Source organism: Chelonoidis abingdonii, chromosome 4, assembly GCF_003597395.2.
Source record: "Chelonoidis abingdonii isolate Lonesome George chromosome 4, CheloAbing_2.0, whole genome shotgun sequence".
Taxonomy (NCBI): Eukaryota; Metazoa; Chordata; order Testudines; family Testudinidae; genus Chelonoidis; species Chelonoidis abingdonii.
In genome coordinates this window covers 38,350,463-38,370,042 of record NC_133772.1, presented here as the reverse complement: position 1 = coordinate 38,370,042, position 19,580 = coordinate 38,350,463, and the positions used below count along the sequence as shown (strand labels likewise).

The 19,580-nt window shown below is 39.9% G+C and overlaps 1 protein-coding gene and 1 long non-coding RNA gene across 5 annotated transcripts in view; one reads left to right on the top strand and one right to left on the bottom strand.

Moving 5' to 3' along the window:
• DEAF1 (DEAF1 transcription factor) overlaps positions 1–19,580 on the top strand; it is a 49,555-nt gene that overhangs the window by 18,722 nt on the left and 11,253 nt on the right. For 3 of the 4 annotated variants that reach the window (XM_032804253.2, XM_032804244.2, XM_032804235.2), the window contains one exon: positions 13,370–13,620. In XM_032804253.2, coding sequence (XP_032660144.1) covers positions 13,370–13,620 — 251 coding nt within the window. Of the gene's footprint in view, positions 1–13,369; positions 13,621–16,771; positions 16,887–19,580 lie in introns of all 4 variants that reach the window. The other variant, XR_004376987.2, reaches the window with a different exon arrangement.
• Positions 6,551–7,522, bottom strand: LOC142046839 (uncharacterized). The gene is made up of 2 exons (XR_012655880.1): positions 7,364–7,522; positions 6,551–6,827 (listed from the first exon to the last, which is right to left on the bottom strand). It is a non-coding gene; the product is annotated as an uncharacterized LOC142046839 (long non-coding RNA).

Genomic DNA, 19,580 nt, shown 5'->3' with positions numbered 1-19,580 from the left:
TGTATTCATGTGGCATCTAATGAAATGTTGAGGTTATTGACACTGGAGAGCTGAAGGTGAACAGTTTTTAAGCCCTTTTACTAATTCTTTTGTCTTCCAAGAAATGCATATGTAAATACAGAAATGAGCCTGGCAGCTTGTATACCAGAAGGAAAAATTAATTTCCTCTTCCCTTTTTAACCCTCATCAGGCCTTTCTATTTTTTAGTGTTTTTATCAGATAAACTGATGTCCACGTTACAAAGCAAAGATTGGATAAAATAATTACTAGGCCACTCATGTTCTTCAATATTTGCTTTCTGTTTTGATAGAAGTCGAGCTTTGGCACAGTGTCATGGCACAGATATTTCAGGACAGGAAGCATGTTTGCAATGCCTGTATTCACTTATTTTGGAGTTGTGGCCTATAATACAAGATGTTAATAACAATATTTTTAAAGTGAAGCTAGGCCTCTGCTAATCGGTTTATAGACATGTGAGAATTTTTGTTAACTGCAAAATGCTTCCGTTAGATGGCTAACTTGTGTGCACTGGGATAACTTTTTAATATACCTTTCCAGACAGATTTTGATTCTCTTTAATTGTGAAGTAGCATATAACATTTTACAGCTAAACTTTGCACTACCGGGTGGAGCAATGCGATAAATTTCTGCTCTGTCAAAAATAAAATTTAAATCTTTGCTTCTCTTTCAGGGCTTGAGTCTATTGATTAAATATTGGTCTCTTCACAAAGGAAATGAATGAAGTTTGTAAACATTGACTGGCATTTACTGAGTCTTATGCTAACACCGAGAGAGCACAAATACTTCCTATTAGATAGTGTTATCAAATGTCAAACTGTTGTCCTTATTGTGTAGAAAATCCAGCACTGGAAGAAGTTGTTAGCAAACAATCTCTTATGAAAGAGGGCAGGTCTCCTTTCTGTCTCTAAATACAAATAGTACTGTGATTATAGTGTGCAAACATCTGTTTAATTTACTGTCTTAATAAGGACTTTAGGGCAAAATGTCAGTTATCTGCTTCATGTTCCTACACTTGTAGTGCTACCTGTCAGTAAAGGTCACCTGTCCAACATATCATGTCATACAGTTGGCTACTTCTGATTTTCAGGAAGTACTAACCTCATCTAAATTCATGACAAGATTTGTCTTGCTCTTGTTGTTTGTATATCAAGTGATAAATTATGACCTGAAAATTTCTAATATGCTATTGCATTTATTTCAGTCCCTGACTTACTGAATATTCAGTATTCAATGCAGTGAAATCACTTTTCTTGAAAAGAACTTCATGAAGTCGAGGTTTTCTACAATCAAAACTGCATTGCACACATTGTTGCGCTGTACTGAAGCAATTGAGGACTTTCAGTTTACTTCAGTACAGCCCCAGTTCAGGAAAGCACATAAACCCATTCCTATTCAGGACAGCACTTAAGCTTGTGCTTACTTTGAAGTATGTGTTTCGGGCAGTAGTTCTCAAACTTTTGTACTGGTGACCCTTTCATACAGCAAGCCTCTGAGTGCGACCCCCCCCCCAATAAACTAAAAATACTTTTTTATATATATATATAAATATTTAACATATATTTATGTTAAATATATATATATATATATATTTAACACCATTATAAATGCTGGAGGCAAAGCGGGGTTTGGGGTGGAGGCTGACAGCTCACAACCCCCTTTTTGAGAACCCCTGGCTTAGGGGGCATAAGCCCATGCGTAAAATGGACAGGAATGCTTTCCTGAATTGGGACCTATAAATGGTGTTTCACTGTATTTGAGTTTCTTATAGCTAGGTTCCACTGTGCTAAGTTCTGTTTTCCCAGTCTGAAGCAAAAGAGGACAAAGACTTCTTTTCCCTGGCTTTGCTTTCACCACTGCTGAGGAGATCACAGCCTCCTTCGGGAAATTAGCCTGACAACCTGAAGAGGGCTGTTAGTATCTAATGACTATATCGCTATGATTCCAAATACCTATGCTGAGTTTTTCAAAGTCTAGTTCCCATTAAAGTTACAGGGAATTGTACATCCAGATCCTTTAGATGCTTTGAAGATTTCAGTCCTCGTGTGTTGCTTTATTTTCAAGAACTTCCCCCGTAGTAAACTTTCTATCATAACTCTAGAGCTGGTAGCCACCATTTTAGTGAAAACAATATTTTGTACCCTGCAGCAGCATTTACTCTGACAAATACTCTCTTCAGAGGTGAGCTAACCTTCACAATGCTGCTGCACTAGATGAAGACTTAGCCTGAAGTTGTTACGGAAAGCACTGTTACGTTCAGGTGTATTCATCATGCAGGAGGTAGAGGAGGATCTGCCTATGCCAAATGGAGAGACAAACTTGGTAGGGAAAGAAATTTTATTCTGACCCTTCTCAAAGGCTATCATCAGACAGTGGTGGGAATTGAAAACACCGTTATTATGTCCTTAACACTGTTATTTTCAGCTGTGTTGGACATTGCTCCGTGACCAATGGTATTTGTAGAAATGATTCCATCACTAGTGTATAAATGTGCCATTGTATGTTTTTTAACAATGATGGTATTTACTAGAGCTGTCAAGCGATTAAAAAAAATAATCACGATTAATCACACTGTTAAGAAATAGAATACCAATTGAAATGTAGTAAATATTTTTGGATGTTTTCTACATTTTCAAATATATTGATTTCAGTTACAACGCAGAATACAAAGTGTATTCACCTTATTTTTTATTACAAATATTTGCACTGTAAAAAACCCAAAGAAATATTATTTTTCAGTAAATCTAATACAAGTACTGTAGTATAATATCTTTATCATGAAAGTAGAACTTACAAATGTAGAATTATGTAAAAGAAACCCCAGCATTCAAAAATAAAACCATGTAAAATTTTAGCGCCTGCAAGTCCACTCAGTCCTACTTCAGCCAATCGCTCAGACAAACAAGTTTGGTTACAATTTGCAGGAGATAATGCTGCCCATTTCTTGTTTATAATGTCAGCTGAAAGTGAGAACAAGCGTTCACATGGCACTGTTGTAACCGGCACCACAAGATATTTGCGTGCCAGATGCACTAAAGATTCTTATGTCCTTCATGCTTCAACCACCATTCCAGAGTACATGCTTCCATGCTGATGATGGGTTCTGCTTGATAACAATCCAAAGCAGTGCGGACTAACGCATGTTCATTTTCATCATGAGTCAGATGCCACCAGCAGAAGGTTGATTTTCTTTTTCGGTGGTTCAGGTTCTATAGTTTCCCTATCTGAGTGTTGCTCTTTTAAGGCTTCTGAAACCATGCTCCACTCCTCATCTATCTCAGATTTTGAAAGGCACTTCAGATTCTAAGCCTTGGGTCGAGTGCTGTAGCTATCTTTAGAAATCTCACATTGCATTTTGTCAAATCTGCTGTGAAAGTGTTCTTAAAATGAACATGTGGCTGGGTCATCATCCAAGACTGCTATAACATAAAATATATGGCAGAATGCAGGTAAAACAGAACAGGAGACATAGAATTCTCCTCAAGGAGTTCAGTCACAAATGTAATTAATGCATTATTTTTTTAACGAGCATTATCAGCATCGAAGCATGTCCTCTGGAATGGTGGCCAAAGCATGAAGAGGCATACAAATGTATAAAATATCTGGCACGTAAATACCTTGCAACACCAGTTACAAAAGTGCCATGCGATCGCCTGTTCTCACTTTCAGGAGACATTGTAAACAAGAAGCAGACAGCATTATCTCCTGCAAATTGTAACCAAACTTGTTTGTCTGAGCGATTGGCTGAAGTAGGATTGAGTGGACTTTTAGGCTCTAAAGTTTTACGTTGTTTTATTTTTGAATGCAGTTTCTTTTTGTACATAATTCTACATTTGTAAGTTCAACTTTCATGATAGAGATTGTCCTATAGTACTTGTATTAGGTGAATTGAAAAATACTATTGTTTTATTACAAATATTTGCACAGTAAAAAAAATAAAGGGAGCACGGTACACTTTGTACTCTGTGCTGTAATTGAAATCAATATATTTGAAAATGTAGAAAACATCCTAAAATATTTTAATAAATTTCAATTGGTATCCTGTTGTTTAACAGTGCCATTAATTGCAATTATTTTTTGAGTTAATCATGTGAGTTAACTGTGATTAATTGACAGCCCTAGTATTTACATTTGCTTTTTATGCCTAATATAGTCATAGGTGTATGCTTTGGCAATGGCAAGCTATGCTGGGGATTGCAATTGTCAGAGTTAGACTCAGGACTCATGGTTTGTCAGACCACACTGTTTTATTAGCACAGCGCTCTGCTAATAACACCCTGATAATGTGAGCACCATGCAAGACATAAACTATCTTATTTATACATATAAAAGGGCGGGAACTAAACAAGGGACAAAGAGAGCAAAACTGTAAAATTTACCTGGGGCACAGCATGCATATCCTACTTCCTTACTAACTCTTATCGATCTAAGGCTAATTCTTCACCAATTGCCCTTAAGTGGAGTGATTGTTTTACCTTATGTCTGCATTCCTGACACCTCAATTGCAGCATTTCAGCTCTTTTGCTTAAAGGTACACAGAGCATTTCTTTAATCCTTTCTATTTTTACAATATAATTCATTCTGCTTTCGCAGTCCCTCCTTTTGGTCAAGCTACGCCATGATCAACATTTTAGTGGGTTCCACATATTAACTGTTCTTTATCTCTTTGTTCATCAGCAATATTCGAAATTATTATATCAGCAGTCTGTTTTGGGGCATTCACCGGGGTGACATACCTTACACAACTCTGGATACAACAGGATATTAACTGAAAACATACAAAAATCATTAGGATTCCAAACAAAATAGTCCTGAAACAACCAGTTTTCTGTGCCAGATAAATTGAACAGGTTACTTAGACACTTCCATAAAGAACTCTCTCTTTATGGGGAAGATGTGTGATTTGCTGTAAGTGGCTAGTGTGATCTGTTACCTCATTGGTGTCGTCAGGTATAAACACACAACATTGTTTTCCAATGAGAGCACAGGTCCCTTCTTTGGCCGCCAGCACTATGTCCAATGCCTGACAGTTTTGGAGGGTCACCTGTCGGATTGCCCCTGTTTCTTTGGCCAGGGCTCTTAAACTTTCGCCAGTTTTATTTGCCATTATTTCAACTACTGCTTGTAACCTCAGGAGCCTTTTTGCATGCTGTATTACTCCCCCAAGTGGGATAAAGGAACTGCCAATAACCTCTTCCCAGGTGTCGTTACTGTTCCATGTTGTGTTAAATGGACGAGGTCCTCCAGTGAGGTCTGGGAAATTGAGTGGGATAGCCAGGACAGGAACATCAGTTTGAGAGTGGGCTGGGATGTGGCTGCAGACCCAGCATTTAGAAATATTAAGGGTCTGTGCTATCCACACTTGTTGCTGGATAAAAGAATTGTCATTGTGGACTCCCCAGACCTTAAGACACCAGCAGCCAAGAAACAAGTGCCACCAGAGACGCATGTTGGAGGCAGGGCCCTTCTGGTTCTGACAACCTCAACTGAGGGAACTGCAGTCATGGTTTTATGTCCACCAGGCAGCAGGCGCTAGGCTCACTGCTGCTTCTTCTTGGGCCTTGCTTTAGGTCGTCGTCTGCTTCTGGGAACCCTTACGAGAGCATAAATTGTCAGGTATTGCAGGCTGTTCCCCTACCTCTTCTTCTGGAGTCAAAATTGACTCTGCATGGTCCTGAGGTGGTGATTGGTTCGCTGGGGGTGGTGCATTCTTACACTGCGAAGCACGTATCTACTCTGCAATGCCAGACAGTTTAACAGCCATCTGGCTAGTAAGCAGTGCCTGATGATTCTTTGATGTTCTTTAGTCTCTTTACTACTTCTTCCTTGACTCTGGCTATAACAATGGCCTTCACTACTTATCTTTTCCTGATGCAATACATTCCTCATCACACAAACAGCAGTATTTTATGTCGAGCCAAAAGGCATTGCAATTTAAACCTTGCTAAGTTTTACAATCAATAACCAAGACAATTTACATTGAGACCCAGGCCTTCAGTGTTTCTCTAATTTACTTAACATAGACACAATAGAGAATCCTGTCTCTTACTAACTAAATCTTAAAACAAAGAGTTAGAGAGGGCCCAATTTGTAATGCATGTGGGAAAACAGAATCTTATAGTCCCAGAGAGTCATTTCTTTCTGCTATTCAAAAAGGGTGGCTAGCAGGATGAAATCAAATTATGCATTAATTCTCATGGAACATTATAAAATCCTGCTCCTACATATCCCCCTTTTGACACTAAGATTATTAATCGCCAGTGTCACTTCTTATTTAGTCCATGTAATAGAAACTAGGAGGTGATTTGGGCCTGTGGCTTTAGCTTTGCATACATTCGTTTTATCCACCAGCACATTTTAAACATTTCAATTAAACACATACAGTTAGGGGTAGTATCATTAGTGTGCCAGTAGTTGTGGGAGACCATCCAGAAAATGTTATGCCAATGGTAAGCTGTTATGTCTTTCTGCAGTGGCAATTCTTAACATGTCCCCATTTGCGTGTATAATATGAATGGTCCTGTTTCCCACATTTGTTTTTTTTTCTAGGAACTATGTTACCTTTTTACCTTTTAACAGATGATTGGTAACTGTTTGCCATTCAGTGCCAAAATTGATAGAGAACTCAGCTAAATCAGTGAGACTTTCTTTTTTTGGTTGTTGTGGCAAATAATAAATGTGGTTATTGGTAAACACTGTACTTACATTACATTTACATTTGACTTCTGATGGGTTGCTAACATTTTTTAAACACTTTTCCCCAAGAATTAACACATACACATAGCCCATTATACAGTACTTTGGATTTTCTGAAAGACAAATAACATTTTTCTACTCCTTTTGGGGTGGCATTGATTATTGCTTAAAGATTCCGTTCTTTTACAAATACCCTTGTTGATTGCAGGCAAAACAGAGGAATTATCCCCATATTTTCCTGTGCTTTTTCTTTTTTTTTTTTTAAATAGGCAGGCCAGGTGTTTATGGCTTCTACTTTTAAGGGTTATGGGGAAATTATTCCACTGTTTAGTTATTTTCCTCTTATATAGCAGACCAAGTTTGTAATGTTTTTCCTGCTGTGTTAAGCTTTAAGTTTATTCTCAAGTAATAGCTGAGAAGCATTATTACCATATTACCTTAAAGGATTTTTCCAAAAATCATACACGCTGTACGTTGTTACAGGGGTACTTACTAACATTAAATTTATTTTAATGTTTAATATTAACAATAACATTAGCATTAAATCTATTAAAGGTATCTTGTTACACCATGCCTTTTATTTAGGCAATTTGTTTGCTGACCAGGTATGTTTTTTATTTGCAGCTTCTTTTATGCTGGCAGTTCTCACCTTTCTTTATCAGTTAGGTAATTTGCATCAGCACAGACTTGGCTTTTGTATTCAAAGCCGTCAGCAGAGCTCAGAGGCTCTGTCTTAACACACAGGGATCTGAAATAGAAAACACAGCCTATCGTGGCTATTTTTGGAGCCCTAGTAGGATTTTAATTCAGCAGAACGTTTTATTTGCATTTCTTTTACCCATTTCTACAATATACACTGCATGTCCTAGGGAAAATGCACATTTCTTCTATACTATAACTTTTTTTTAAAACATTAGCCATATCAATTTTTACATAAGGTGTAACGGTTTCTTTTGTTCTTAGAATTTTCAAGTACCCTTATCAAAGTGACAGTCTGATTATACAGAGCCGTCTTAAGGCTTAGTGTTTTTAACATTGCTGCTTTTTGTTTTGTGCACCTCATCTCTGCTATTGCCTCAGAGGGGCACTGTTAATTTCTTATTCTTTCACTACAGCTCTTATCTGCTATTGTTACAAAAAAACCAACCAAACAAAAAGACTGCAGAATCTTTCCCTATTCTCCTAATTTTGACTGCCCTATAGCAGCCATGATTTGGTCTTCATTTAAAAACATTTTAAATTTTGTAAAGAATCAAGTTACCCCTTAAGGGTTAAATGCTAAATCCCAAAGCCAAACAACACTAATTACCTGTGTCTTGCAAAAAGGTCTGCCAGTTTTGCAACTTTGAATTAAAGAGTCAAATGAATTTTTAGTGGCATTAAAAACAAAAACAAAACCAATTTATCTTACACCTGCAAAATAAGAGTTTTACAAACCAGATGTGCTGGTTTAGATTCTTAGAACTTTACGTATTTTCACAGACAAATAGATACACATTTTCTTTTCCTTAACATTCCTTTACACTGCTTTGTTTTTACATAACTGTATATATATTTGGATTATTTACAGGCATTCTTTTGGAAAAGGGCCCAAACCAAGAATTCTCTTTCTTTAACATGGTCCTTTTTAACATTTTCATAAAGTTTAACTGCTTAATTCTCTCCAGCCTCTGTAGAGTTAACTCTTCACTCTTTCCTGAAATCACTTGTTTATCTCCCAAAATGACACCTTTATCACCTTAGATTTCACAATTTTAAGTATTGTTCCAGGGGTTCATGCTTTTCTTAGTCCTGACACTATGCCCTTAAGACTTCCAACCTGTTTTTCAGTTTCTTTATCTGTTGCTTGCCTGCTTGTCTGGGCCCGATCCTGCTCTCCCCCCCCCCCCCCATAAACCATTTTTGTGAGTGATATTGCTGTCACTTCACAATTTTGAAAGAAATGTTCAAGGAAAGGGACCAGGAAGGGTGCGGGCTAGTTGAGGAGCCCACCCTCCGTGCTGAATTGGTAGTGGAACACTAAAGAATCAGTTTTTGAGGCAGACAACAAAGGGGAACAGAACAAGGGGCTTTTTGTCCTTTTTACAATGAGATGGGAGTATGAAGGGGGGTGGGATCGATCTGGGGTTTGGAGAGTGGGGTAAAGGGGAATGCTGAGTCTGGTGGTGGGAGAGGAGGCTTTTAATAAAGCTTTTAACTTATTATTTGAATATTTGAGAGAGGCAAGTTTTTGATTTTGTCCAGCTACGATTTGCCTCTTCCCACCACTGCATGAAACAATTAACCTCTCCTTTAGCCAGTTTAGTTTTTGGTTGGCCGAGTTTGTCCTTTAAGATGTCCACTTGGTCTTTGTTCCAAGATTTTAACAGTGGCCTCTGAGTTTTGGGATTTTCCAGAAATTTACAGGAGTCCGGACCCTTTTTACAGGAGTCTGGACCCATCCTAAAATACATAAATGAGCCGGTGTTTGTTTAGGGAACTGTCCCGATTTAAACGTCTGGTTACCCATACAGGAGGACTTTACACACCAATTGTACCAGAAGGAAATTCGAGTTCGTCAGAGCAATGCCCGGTGCAACACACACAAGGAGCCCACAGGCTACTGCCTCAATTGCCCTTTGCTTTCACACCAGGGGTTTTACCCAAGGTGCAGTGCGACTACAATTGTGCAGATTCTACTCACTCAGACTGCGGGGACAGGAACTCCTTCGTTGGCCGATCCCCGGATGGAGATGGCACCCAGGCTCAAACACTCCACAGGAAGGACGGATAGACACAGAGATAGGACAGTCCTCAGTCTGGAAAAAACACAGAAATAATTACCTGACCAGATTCCTGATGTCAGATCTTGGGATCCCTACCAGAACAGAGTGGGAACCAACAGGTTCGCTGCGTAGGCTTCCCTGTGACCATGTGCCTTTCTGTTCTGGTGGAGGACCCCTCGGGCCAAATGCCCAGGTGCCAGCTGCCATAGTCATCCTACAAAAACAGTCAAGAATCACACAGCCCCAGTGAAGACAGTTGCCATCTCAGTGGGACCTCCAAATTGTCAAAGTTAGACTCAGGACTCAGTTTGTCAGACCACTCTTTTATTAGCACAGCGCTCTGTTAATAACACCCAGATAATGTGAGCACCTTGCAAGATAGTTTCTATCTTATTTATACAGATAAAAGGGCGGGAACTAAACAAAGGGACAAAGAGAGCAAAACTGTAAAATTCACCTGGGGCACAGCATACATATCCTACTTCCTTACTAACTCTTATCGATCTAAGGCTAATTCTTCACCAATTGCCCTTAAGTGGAGCAATTGTTTTACCTTATGTCTGCATTCCTGACACCTCGATTGCAGCATTTCAGCTCTTTTGCTTAAAGGTACACACAGCATTTCTTTAATTCTTTCTATTTTTACAATATAATTCATTCTACTTTCACACTAGCCTGCTAAAGCTGAAGCCTCTGCTTGCTTGTTTGTTCTGTGAATCCTAGTCACCATGGGTTGTTTCATTTAATAGCCAAATATAACAAACAGTAAGAGACGTTGTGAATATATTGACAGGGAAAAATTCTTGAAATAGCGTACCAGATTGTGTTGCCACACTTTGGGTATGGCTACACTGGCACTTTACAGCGCTGCAACTTTCGCGCTCAGGGGTGTGAAAAAACACCCCCCTGAGCGCTGCAAGATACAGCGCTGTAAAGCCTCAGTGTAATCAGGGTGGCAGCTGCGCTCCCAGCGCTGCACGCTACACCTGTCGAGGATGTGGTTTACGTGCAGCGCTGGGAGAGCTCTCTCCCAGCTCTGCTGCTCCGACCACACTCAGCGCTTTGAAATTCCAAGTGTAGCCATACCCTTTGATAGCTAACAGATCTGATTGAGTAAGGACATTTTTGGGTGGATTTTTAGATGCTCATTCTAAAATGATTAAAAGGAGGATTCCTCAAGTTGAGTAAGATTTCACTGGGAGCTGAATGTGTTGAAGAACACTATTTGTGAAACTGTGCAATATAACAAAGGGGTCACTTAATTGGTCCCTTCTAGCCAGTGAGCAGCTCTGGCGGGGTTCTGTGGTGAAGGTAACTTCACCAGCACAGTGCATTCAGGAGTATATCCAATTGAAGAGGAAGCCAGAAATCTGTGACAGTGCTGAAAGTTATTGGATCTGAAGAGATGCAAATGAGAGGCTCCTGGGTGCACTCAGCCAGGTCACAGATGGCTGTGGATTGCAAGGTATCATATGTCACTGAATGGTTCATTCCGAGCTAACTTCAGTGAACCACTGGAATAATGTTTAACAGTTAAAGTAAACTTATTTCAGTACTGGATGCCCCCCATCCACAGCCTGATTAATAGCAGGAGTGGCTGTTTACCTTGTAAATCTGGGATTGATTCAGTTTTCATCTTATCACTGCAGTTCATTTGGCCGTTTTTGACACTCCTAGATACTCTTCCTGTGACTGACACAACAGAAATACATATATGGATAGCTGATGTATTTTGAAAGTTGGTGGGATTTTGCTAAATGCCTTCGTAGGCCTTTTTAGCAATATGGTAAATGTGAAAAAGTCATGGCAAGGAGCAAAGAAAAGTGATGTTTTGTTCTTTCTGATACACCTTTGTTGTAGCATGTGTGCCTGATTTAGCCATAATTAGACTCCCAGAGAGATTTAGAATATAAATTTTGGGATGGTGCAGCTATAGTCTATATTAATCTCATATTTTGATTAAACATTCCATGCTACAAGTGAATGCTAGTGCAGCCAGGCTCCCACATGTTACATGAGCCAGTTTGACATTGTGAACACTTGCAAAAACAATGCATAAGAATTTGTGGTCCCTGCTTTGCTTTGTTCAGATGACAGTGAGTGAAGAAGGAATATGTGGCAGTGGGGAATTGCCTGACTGCCTGAACTTAGTTTTCAGATGTTCTTACATTTAGGGATATTTTTCAAAGGTGTAGAATTGTGTGTGTGTGTGTGTGTGTGTGTTTTTAATGGGAGAAGGGGTTGGCTGCACTCCTCTGCAACACCGTCAACCTTAACGCTCTCATAACTAATTGCTTCATGTGAGAATAAGGCAAATAAGGATAGTCCTGGCTGTTGCATGTGCTCCTGCTTATTCATGGCTCTGTAACATATTATTACACTTCTCAGGTCACAGCCCCATCTGCTTATAACAAATAAAACTATAACCTACAATTCAAGCCTGCCTGTCCTTCCAGTTATCCAGTGTTGATGAGATTTTGAGGATAATCATTTCTCTGTGTCTTCTGTAAGCTAGAATGGCTCTTGTTGTCGTCCTGTTCCCGCTAAGGTGGCTCACCTGGCTGATTCCATCTGTGAAGCTAGGAACAAGAGTCTATGCGATCTGAATAGATACACATAATCTTATGTGACTCTGCTCAGTTCATTTTATGAAGGGCATAGTTACAGACTAACATTCTCAAGTATGGATCTCTGATATTCATCACCTACTTCCATTTTAGGCAATTAAATAAGAGACCTGATTTTCAGAGGAGCTCAATACTCCCAACTCCTACTGACATTAACTGAGCATCTCTGAAAATTAGACCTTGCTTAGGTACTTAAATATGAATGTAGGTGGTTAACTTTCAGCATGCTCCAATTTCGAATATTTTGGGTACAATACAAGTCTGCCTGTCTCATTGCACCTTTATCCTCCTCCATAAGGTTTCTAGAAGAAGTGTGATACTTTCCAAGAATGGGAATTTCATCCCTCGAAGAGCTTTTCAGTATATTCAGGGTCCTGTGAATTTTGTGGCCAGGGATTTTTCTCAGAATTATGCTTCAGAGTTATGTTCTGGAATCTAAGCTATCATTTAAAACAACAACAAAAAAACAAAAATGTTTCTAGCCCTCATGGTTGTGAAGCAATCCTCTGAAATGTGAATCAGATGTAAACAAATGCAGTTTGTTGTTTTGAGTTTTGCAGACAGCCTGAAACAACAGCTGTGAGTGTGAACTACCTCCCCTAGACACACACATCTTAATATACCTCTTCCTCGATATAATGCGACCCAATATAACACAAATTTGGATATTACGCAGTAAAGCAGCGCTCCGGTGGGGCGGGGCTGCGCGTTCCAGAGGATCAAAGCAAGTTCAATATAACGCGGTTTCACCTATAATGCGGTAAGATTTTTTGGCTCCCGAGGACAGCGTTATATCGAGATAGAGATGTATGTAGCTAGCTGAGAAACTCAAAGATGACAAATATCAACCTTAACTATTTTATTGCTGATCATTGTAGCAGAAACAGCCAATTAATGTGCTTCTCTTAGGGCCCCAATCTGTCTTCCATGGCTACTTAGGTTCCAAAAAGCTCAGCTGTCAAGTTTGACTGCATTAGGCTTCACTAGAGTAGCACTGTAGCTAATTCCTCCTCCTAATAAGTCATAGGCTTTACAGACCCTGAGTTAAGTGTTTCAAGAGCATGTGTTCTTCAGCCCTCAAGTTTGAAAGCTCCACAAGGGATCACTACACACCTCTGTCACTGCTCTGTTGGGAGGCTTAATTCTATTTGTTTAACTGGGTCTTGGTTAGATTGAACTTCTGACTGAGATATGAAAAGAAGCATCTTGTGGAGTTGAAACACTTCAGTCCAGTGTGCTTTGTTTTGTTTTCTTAATATTCAGTGTTGACGTCCCTTCCTGCCCTGGCTGTGCCACCCACTACCCCCACCAAAGCCATATCCCCCTCAGTAGTGAATGGACTAGAGATGACAGAGCAACGGAGCTGGCTTTACCTGGAGGAGATGGTCAACTCCTTACTGAACACAGCCCAGCAACTGAAGACCCTGATTGAACAGGCTAAACAGGCCAGCTCCTCCTTCCGGGAGGCTGCTGTTACTCAAGCGAAAATCCAAGCCGATGTGGAGAGGAAAGAGGTAACAATGCTGGAGGAGATGACATTGCTTGAGTCTGTATGATGTTTGTTTACGACTACTAAGTGAGCAAAGTGCTACCTTACTCAGCTTCCCTTGTGGTTGGAGTGAAAAACTGACTAATGAGCATAGTCTCAGAAACCTCGAGTCCTATTCGTCACCCCTGCAGCATCATTGTAACTTCTGCTGAAGTCACTCAGTTACTTGTGCCTTGTGGTGAGGGGAAGAGGGCATTCTGGCATTCTAAGAAGCTGAGGGTGCTATAGAAATAGTTTAAACTCTTGCTTCAATGATCACAGATTCTGAACCCTGGCATCAAGGATCAGTTGGTGTCTGGGAAGGGGCTGCTGATTTCATGCAAGACCTACATACCACACAACTAAGAAATAACAAAAGCTCCAACTGCTTAACTAGACAGTTATTCTGCTTTCTTTATGGCAAGCTAGGAAACATTTAAAAGATGCTACTCAAGCTGCTGACTTCCTGCTAGAGGAGCAAGGGATGGAGCAGTGGCATGTTACTGAGTGCAGTGGGTTGTTTTGGGTTTTTTTGGGGAGGGGGGGAGTTTACATTAGGCATAATGTTTATTCAGCAAATTGTCTTATTTACTGTTGAGATAACAGTGTAGCTAGCATCTGTTGCCATGGATACAAACTTCTGGTACTCTCAGAGCCATTGGTGACTCCAGCCCTATGGGTCTCCTACATAAGGGTATAGAAAGAATCCATGAAAGACCGTATCTGGCAGGACTTCGATGCTAGAGCGGAGAGCTAGCAGGACAGTCTGAGCAGGATTTTAGTTACTTTAACAAAACTGACTTGTGTTTATACTGGGAAACAGATTCTTCTTTCCTGATTAATACATACATGCCGGGGGCGGGGGTGTTAAGTCTCCACCGCATTCCACCTGGTGTAGTTTTTTTATACCTGTTCACAGTGGGTATCAAATGCTATTTTTCTGATTTAGAACCCATGTTACACAGGTGTAAGGACTACACAGGGTATGAGGCATTGGAGAATCCAACCCATAGGTCTTTGAGGAGATATGTTGTTTGCAGGCACAGCTGTTTTTGTTGTTTTATGATTTGTTGTCTGTTTGTTTGTTTGTTTTCCCCCTCTCCAGTTTATGCCCTGTCTTCCCTCAGGGCTCCCAGATGAAGAAGGCTGGTTGGGGCTCTCATTAGGAGGCCATTGATGCTACGCACACTTTATATAAAGGCATCTCTGATGGCAATTCAGACAGCTACTCTCCTACCAGGGCCGCGTTTACTCACTTCACTATGCTGCTCCTATTCTCTGCTGGCACAGGAAGTGAGGAATCAAATCCAGCTGCTGCACAGCAGTTCAGAGCACTAATTTACAGGGCAACTACTGTGCACCTGTGTGAGAGTGTAACTTTTTCTCAGTAACATACACCCCCAGCTGTACCATCTCTGGCACTTACATTCTTATTTTGTCATGTGTTGTTGACACTTGTGCTGCTAAGTGGGACTGTATTCTTTTGAGAAATTGTTTAGGTGGTGTGGTCATTTGTATTGACCCTTAATAACAATTTGTAAAACTCTTACTTTTGTGGCTGCACAGATCCCTTTCCCTAACCAGAAAAAATACTAATTTACTTTACTTCTGCATTACCAGAAATGTTGACTGTAGTAGCTGTCTCACCTCTGTTCAGGATCACCACCAGTTTTGTGCAATCTCTTTGCAGTGTTACATTTTAAGTATTTTGAAATGAAAAGATCTTTTCATTAGATAAGAAATGCAGAGCAAGCCCAAATAAGGGATTAAACCAGAACAGAGCTATGGAGTCAGATATTCCTGGAATATGGATTTGGCACATAGGATTAAAGAAAAAATCTGCTAGATTGGAAATCAGGCTGCTTCCAATGGTTGTTCAGTAACAAGCTTTGCTGCTACAGCTGTTAATACAAGCTTCACTCTTTGCACATCTGCAGAACTGTTGCTCAGTTCAGCAACTCGATTTTTATATTGGCATTTGACACCTTATATGTAATGCTTAGTTTAGCTGACGTGTACATTCACTGGCAGGAGAAGAAAGCAAATTGGAAAGCTTGCCCCTGAATTACCTTTGAGATAGTCTTTTGGATAGTGAGAAATAATGAAGCCGTGTTGAGAGCCAGTAATCGTGTATGACACATGGATATCACTATTAAAGACTGGCTGATCCTTAAATATTGCAAATGAACCATACTGTTTCCAAATGACCACAATTTCATTGGTGTTGCTGAAGGGAATCAAGCTATGCCATGTACAGTAAAGGGGTATTTGCTTTTCTTGTGTTGAGATCTGTAGAATTCATAACCATGTGAAAGACAGACTTCCACTTCCAGTCCTCATGGACTGAGAGAGAGATTTGTGCTGGGGATAGGTCTTCATTTGTTACTTGACCATTGGCTGAAAAAATGTGTGCAGTCAAATTATTGACATAGATCTTCCTTCTGATAGGCTGTACTGATGATGGTTCATTTGAGTCTCTGGAATGCATTTTTTAAAATCTTTTTTTAAGGGGAGTGGAGGTTGCAGAGAGAGAATTTTTGGGAAAGGAGACTTGCTAACTGTAGCAAACAAAAATATTCAGCATTGTGTCATGTAAATTGATGAAAGCTAGCAAAACAGGCTTTAGGCTGCAGTTCATTCCTTAAATTGGTCTGTTGTATCTGAGTTGGGCAGGAGTGTTAGATCACTGGGTACACTTAGGAACCTGTGGCAATTGCTAGACACTAGGTCGTTCAAGTCAGTGTGTGGGTTTACGGCTGGACTGTAGAGCTTTCAGAAAGAAAATTCATCCAGATACAGTAATGGAATATATATGTAGACAACCCACATTCACATATTTAAAAGGAATATTTGAGAAGCCATTCCTCTATCACGTGTCTCCCAAATCCTGTGTTCAGATATTTGCCTCTGACCAATGACAGCATCACAGATCTCATGCTCATAGCAGGAAAATGCTCCGGTTTAGATGTTTGTGAAGCCCTCAGCTGTTACAATGGAAATGTAGAATCACAAACTCCAAACCTGTAAGCTGAACATCTCAAATATTTTCTTTCAAGATATAATTGTAATTTTTAAGTCTACATATATGTTCAGGGACTAATTCTCACTGTCCTTTTTTTTTTTTTTTTTTTTTTTAGTTGATATAAATTGGCTTAAGAAGCATGGTTTGGTGGGTAAAGTGCAGGACTGGGAGTCTATTCCAGTTCCAGGTTCTATTTCCAGCTCTGCCACAAATTTCTTATGTGACCTTGGGTAAGTCACTTAACTGCTCTGTGCCTCAGTTTCCTCATCAATAAAATAACAATAGTATGTACTTCACAGAGATTTGGTGAAGTCTTAACAAGTGTTTGAAAAGTTTTGAGAGAGCCCTGGATAGAAGGCACTATAGAAGTACAAAGTATTAATCCAGGCCATTCCCAACCATTTTTTGAATCACACCCCACCTTAGCTATATATATATATATTTTTAACTTGAAAATCTACCCTTTACAATAGCAAGAAGGATACTGCCACCTACTGTTGCTAATGTGTTTGTTCTGGTCAGATTACTACTTCATCAAAATGCATGTCAAATGGTACTATAAGAACATCACTTACCTTTTAAAATGGAGTGATGCTGCAACTCTGTACACCAGACCATAAATCCACTCACTCAGATTTGGCTCAGCCATTCCTCCGTCATGCCAGCAAGGAAGGGTCTCTGCCGTCCCATGCCTCCCAGCTCTGGTCAGAGGAGAGTGGTTCTGGACTCCCCCTTGTTGCATCCCTGCTGGGTTCAGGTTCTCAAAAGTGTGTGTGTGGGGGGAAATGGCTGTTTGGCCCCCTTATCTCTGACACCCATGGCCTTGCCCCCTAAAAAGTCTGACACCTCCCTCCCCCCATTGAGAACCTATGTATTAATCAGACAAGTTTTTTTAAAGCTGAAAAATAAGATTCCACCATTTACTGTCTCAACTCTACTATAACAGTAACTGCTGCAAGGGAACTGTCTCAGTTTGCATATGGGAGTGTCTCATGCAGGTAGTACTGCATCAGTGCTACAAATGGTTAGGGTATGTTGTCAGTCCATTAGAACCATTACAAGTTCACTGTAATGTGGTGTTACTGGTCCAGAGCATTAATACACATATGCAGTGTTGATCATGTCTGAGTTTCAGAGTTTAAATAACTCCAGCATTTTAAAACTAATGAAACCAGTGTTAAAAGCCACTTTTTTATGCATCACCCCAAAGATTTTCTGAACTGAGACCACTTCTACTATCTCTCTGCAATTGGAGACACCCCCCCCCCCCCGAACTAGTCCCAGATATGAGACTGACCTCTATTTCAATGTTTTGGACCTCAGTGCCCATAAGACACACTCAGTATATGTGAACATTTTGGTGTGCATGCAGCTGATATACTTTAGTTCTGTGTATGGCTGTATGTTTCCACATGGAAACACCAGACATCATTTACATATGGTCAGCTTATTGTGAATGACAGACAGATCTATGTTTTAGCTAAAAGTGATCTCACACATTAAAGAAAATTCTTTTTATCAACTATTGGTATTGCATGTGTTTGTATAAAAATGAAAGTATCTCAGTATTTGTGTTTTAAACAATAAAATATTTCTTGGTATCCAGGAAGTATGATTTGATATTTCATATTTTGATATTCCTGTTTTTTAGTCAAGTAAAATTCTCAGCCACCCTTATTGAAGGACCCTTAAAAAAACTACATTTGATTGGTCACTGAATTCTGGTTTCACTGCATCTTTTTGTTTAAAAAGAGTGGGGTGATGGTGGGGGATACTCTGCATTTAAAGGTTGAGGATGCTCAACATTTCACAGGAGGTGCTTAATATCTTTCAGGATAAGCCCAAAGGGAATGGTTGAAAGGCACAACTTCACACAAAGCCCAAAACGCCTGCAAAATCTAATATTTTTAGTGTTTGTTAAGCTGCCATTTAGTTCGAGCAGGTTTTAGAGAACATGTAAACCCACCAAAAATCCTTTCCCATATTCTGTGCAAAATGAACACTGTTTAAGCCATTAAAAAATTCCAAGACCCTAAGCCAAAGATATGCATAGAAAATATCATTCCTCTGTGAATTAATGTAGAAAAACAATAGAAAAAGTCCCATCCTTTCAATATAACAGTGCTAGAAGGGATACTATTTTTAAGGACTAGGCTGAAGATTAGATCATTTAACAGCTGGATTGTCTGAATTGTTTTCCCAGAAAGATTGAAACAGTTCAGGGCAGGAGGGCATGAAATTAAATGGAAAAGGGTCAGGCATTTTAGGAGTCTAGCTGTACACAGAAAGTAGTTAGTATATGGGTTATGCCACATAGGACAATAGGTGCAGTTCAAACAGTGTTTCTCCAAATTTTTCTGGAGACCATATTGTAAGAGAGAGATTCTTTCTTTTGGTTCAGTTCCATGACCAGTTTCCCTCTGCCTGGGTCTGAAGTGTCTCAGTTTCTCCAGACCGCTGATGATCTGTGGCCCGTAATTGGAGGACTCCTGATTCAAATAAATAAAATGGAGGTGAAAATAACTTCATCTGCATATTCCAGGAAGGAGTGGGGCCTGGAGGAGTACCTGATAGATGTGCTTCCTGATGGCTATCCTATAACTCTTCACTGAAAATTAGGCAGGGAAGAAGTCTTCCGCTATGGAGCTCACAGCCTGTGGCAGCCCCTAGAGCTAGAATTCATTGGCTATCAGCATTGTGCATCCGTTTGTGTGACTGTGTAGACCATTGCTGAGGGGTTTGTTGTGGCTGGTTGGGACTATGCTTGTGTGTGCATGGATTGGAGGGGAATATTTAACAATTTAACATGCGTCACTTAATCTCAAAAAAGATATAGTGGAATTGGAAGAGGTTCAGAAAAGGGAAACAAAAATCATTAGGGATATGGAACGGTTTCTATATGAAGAGAAATGAATAAGACTGGG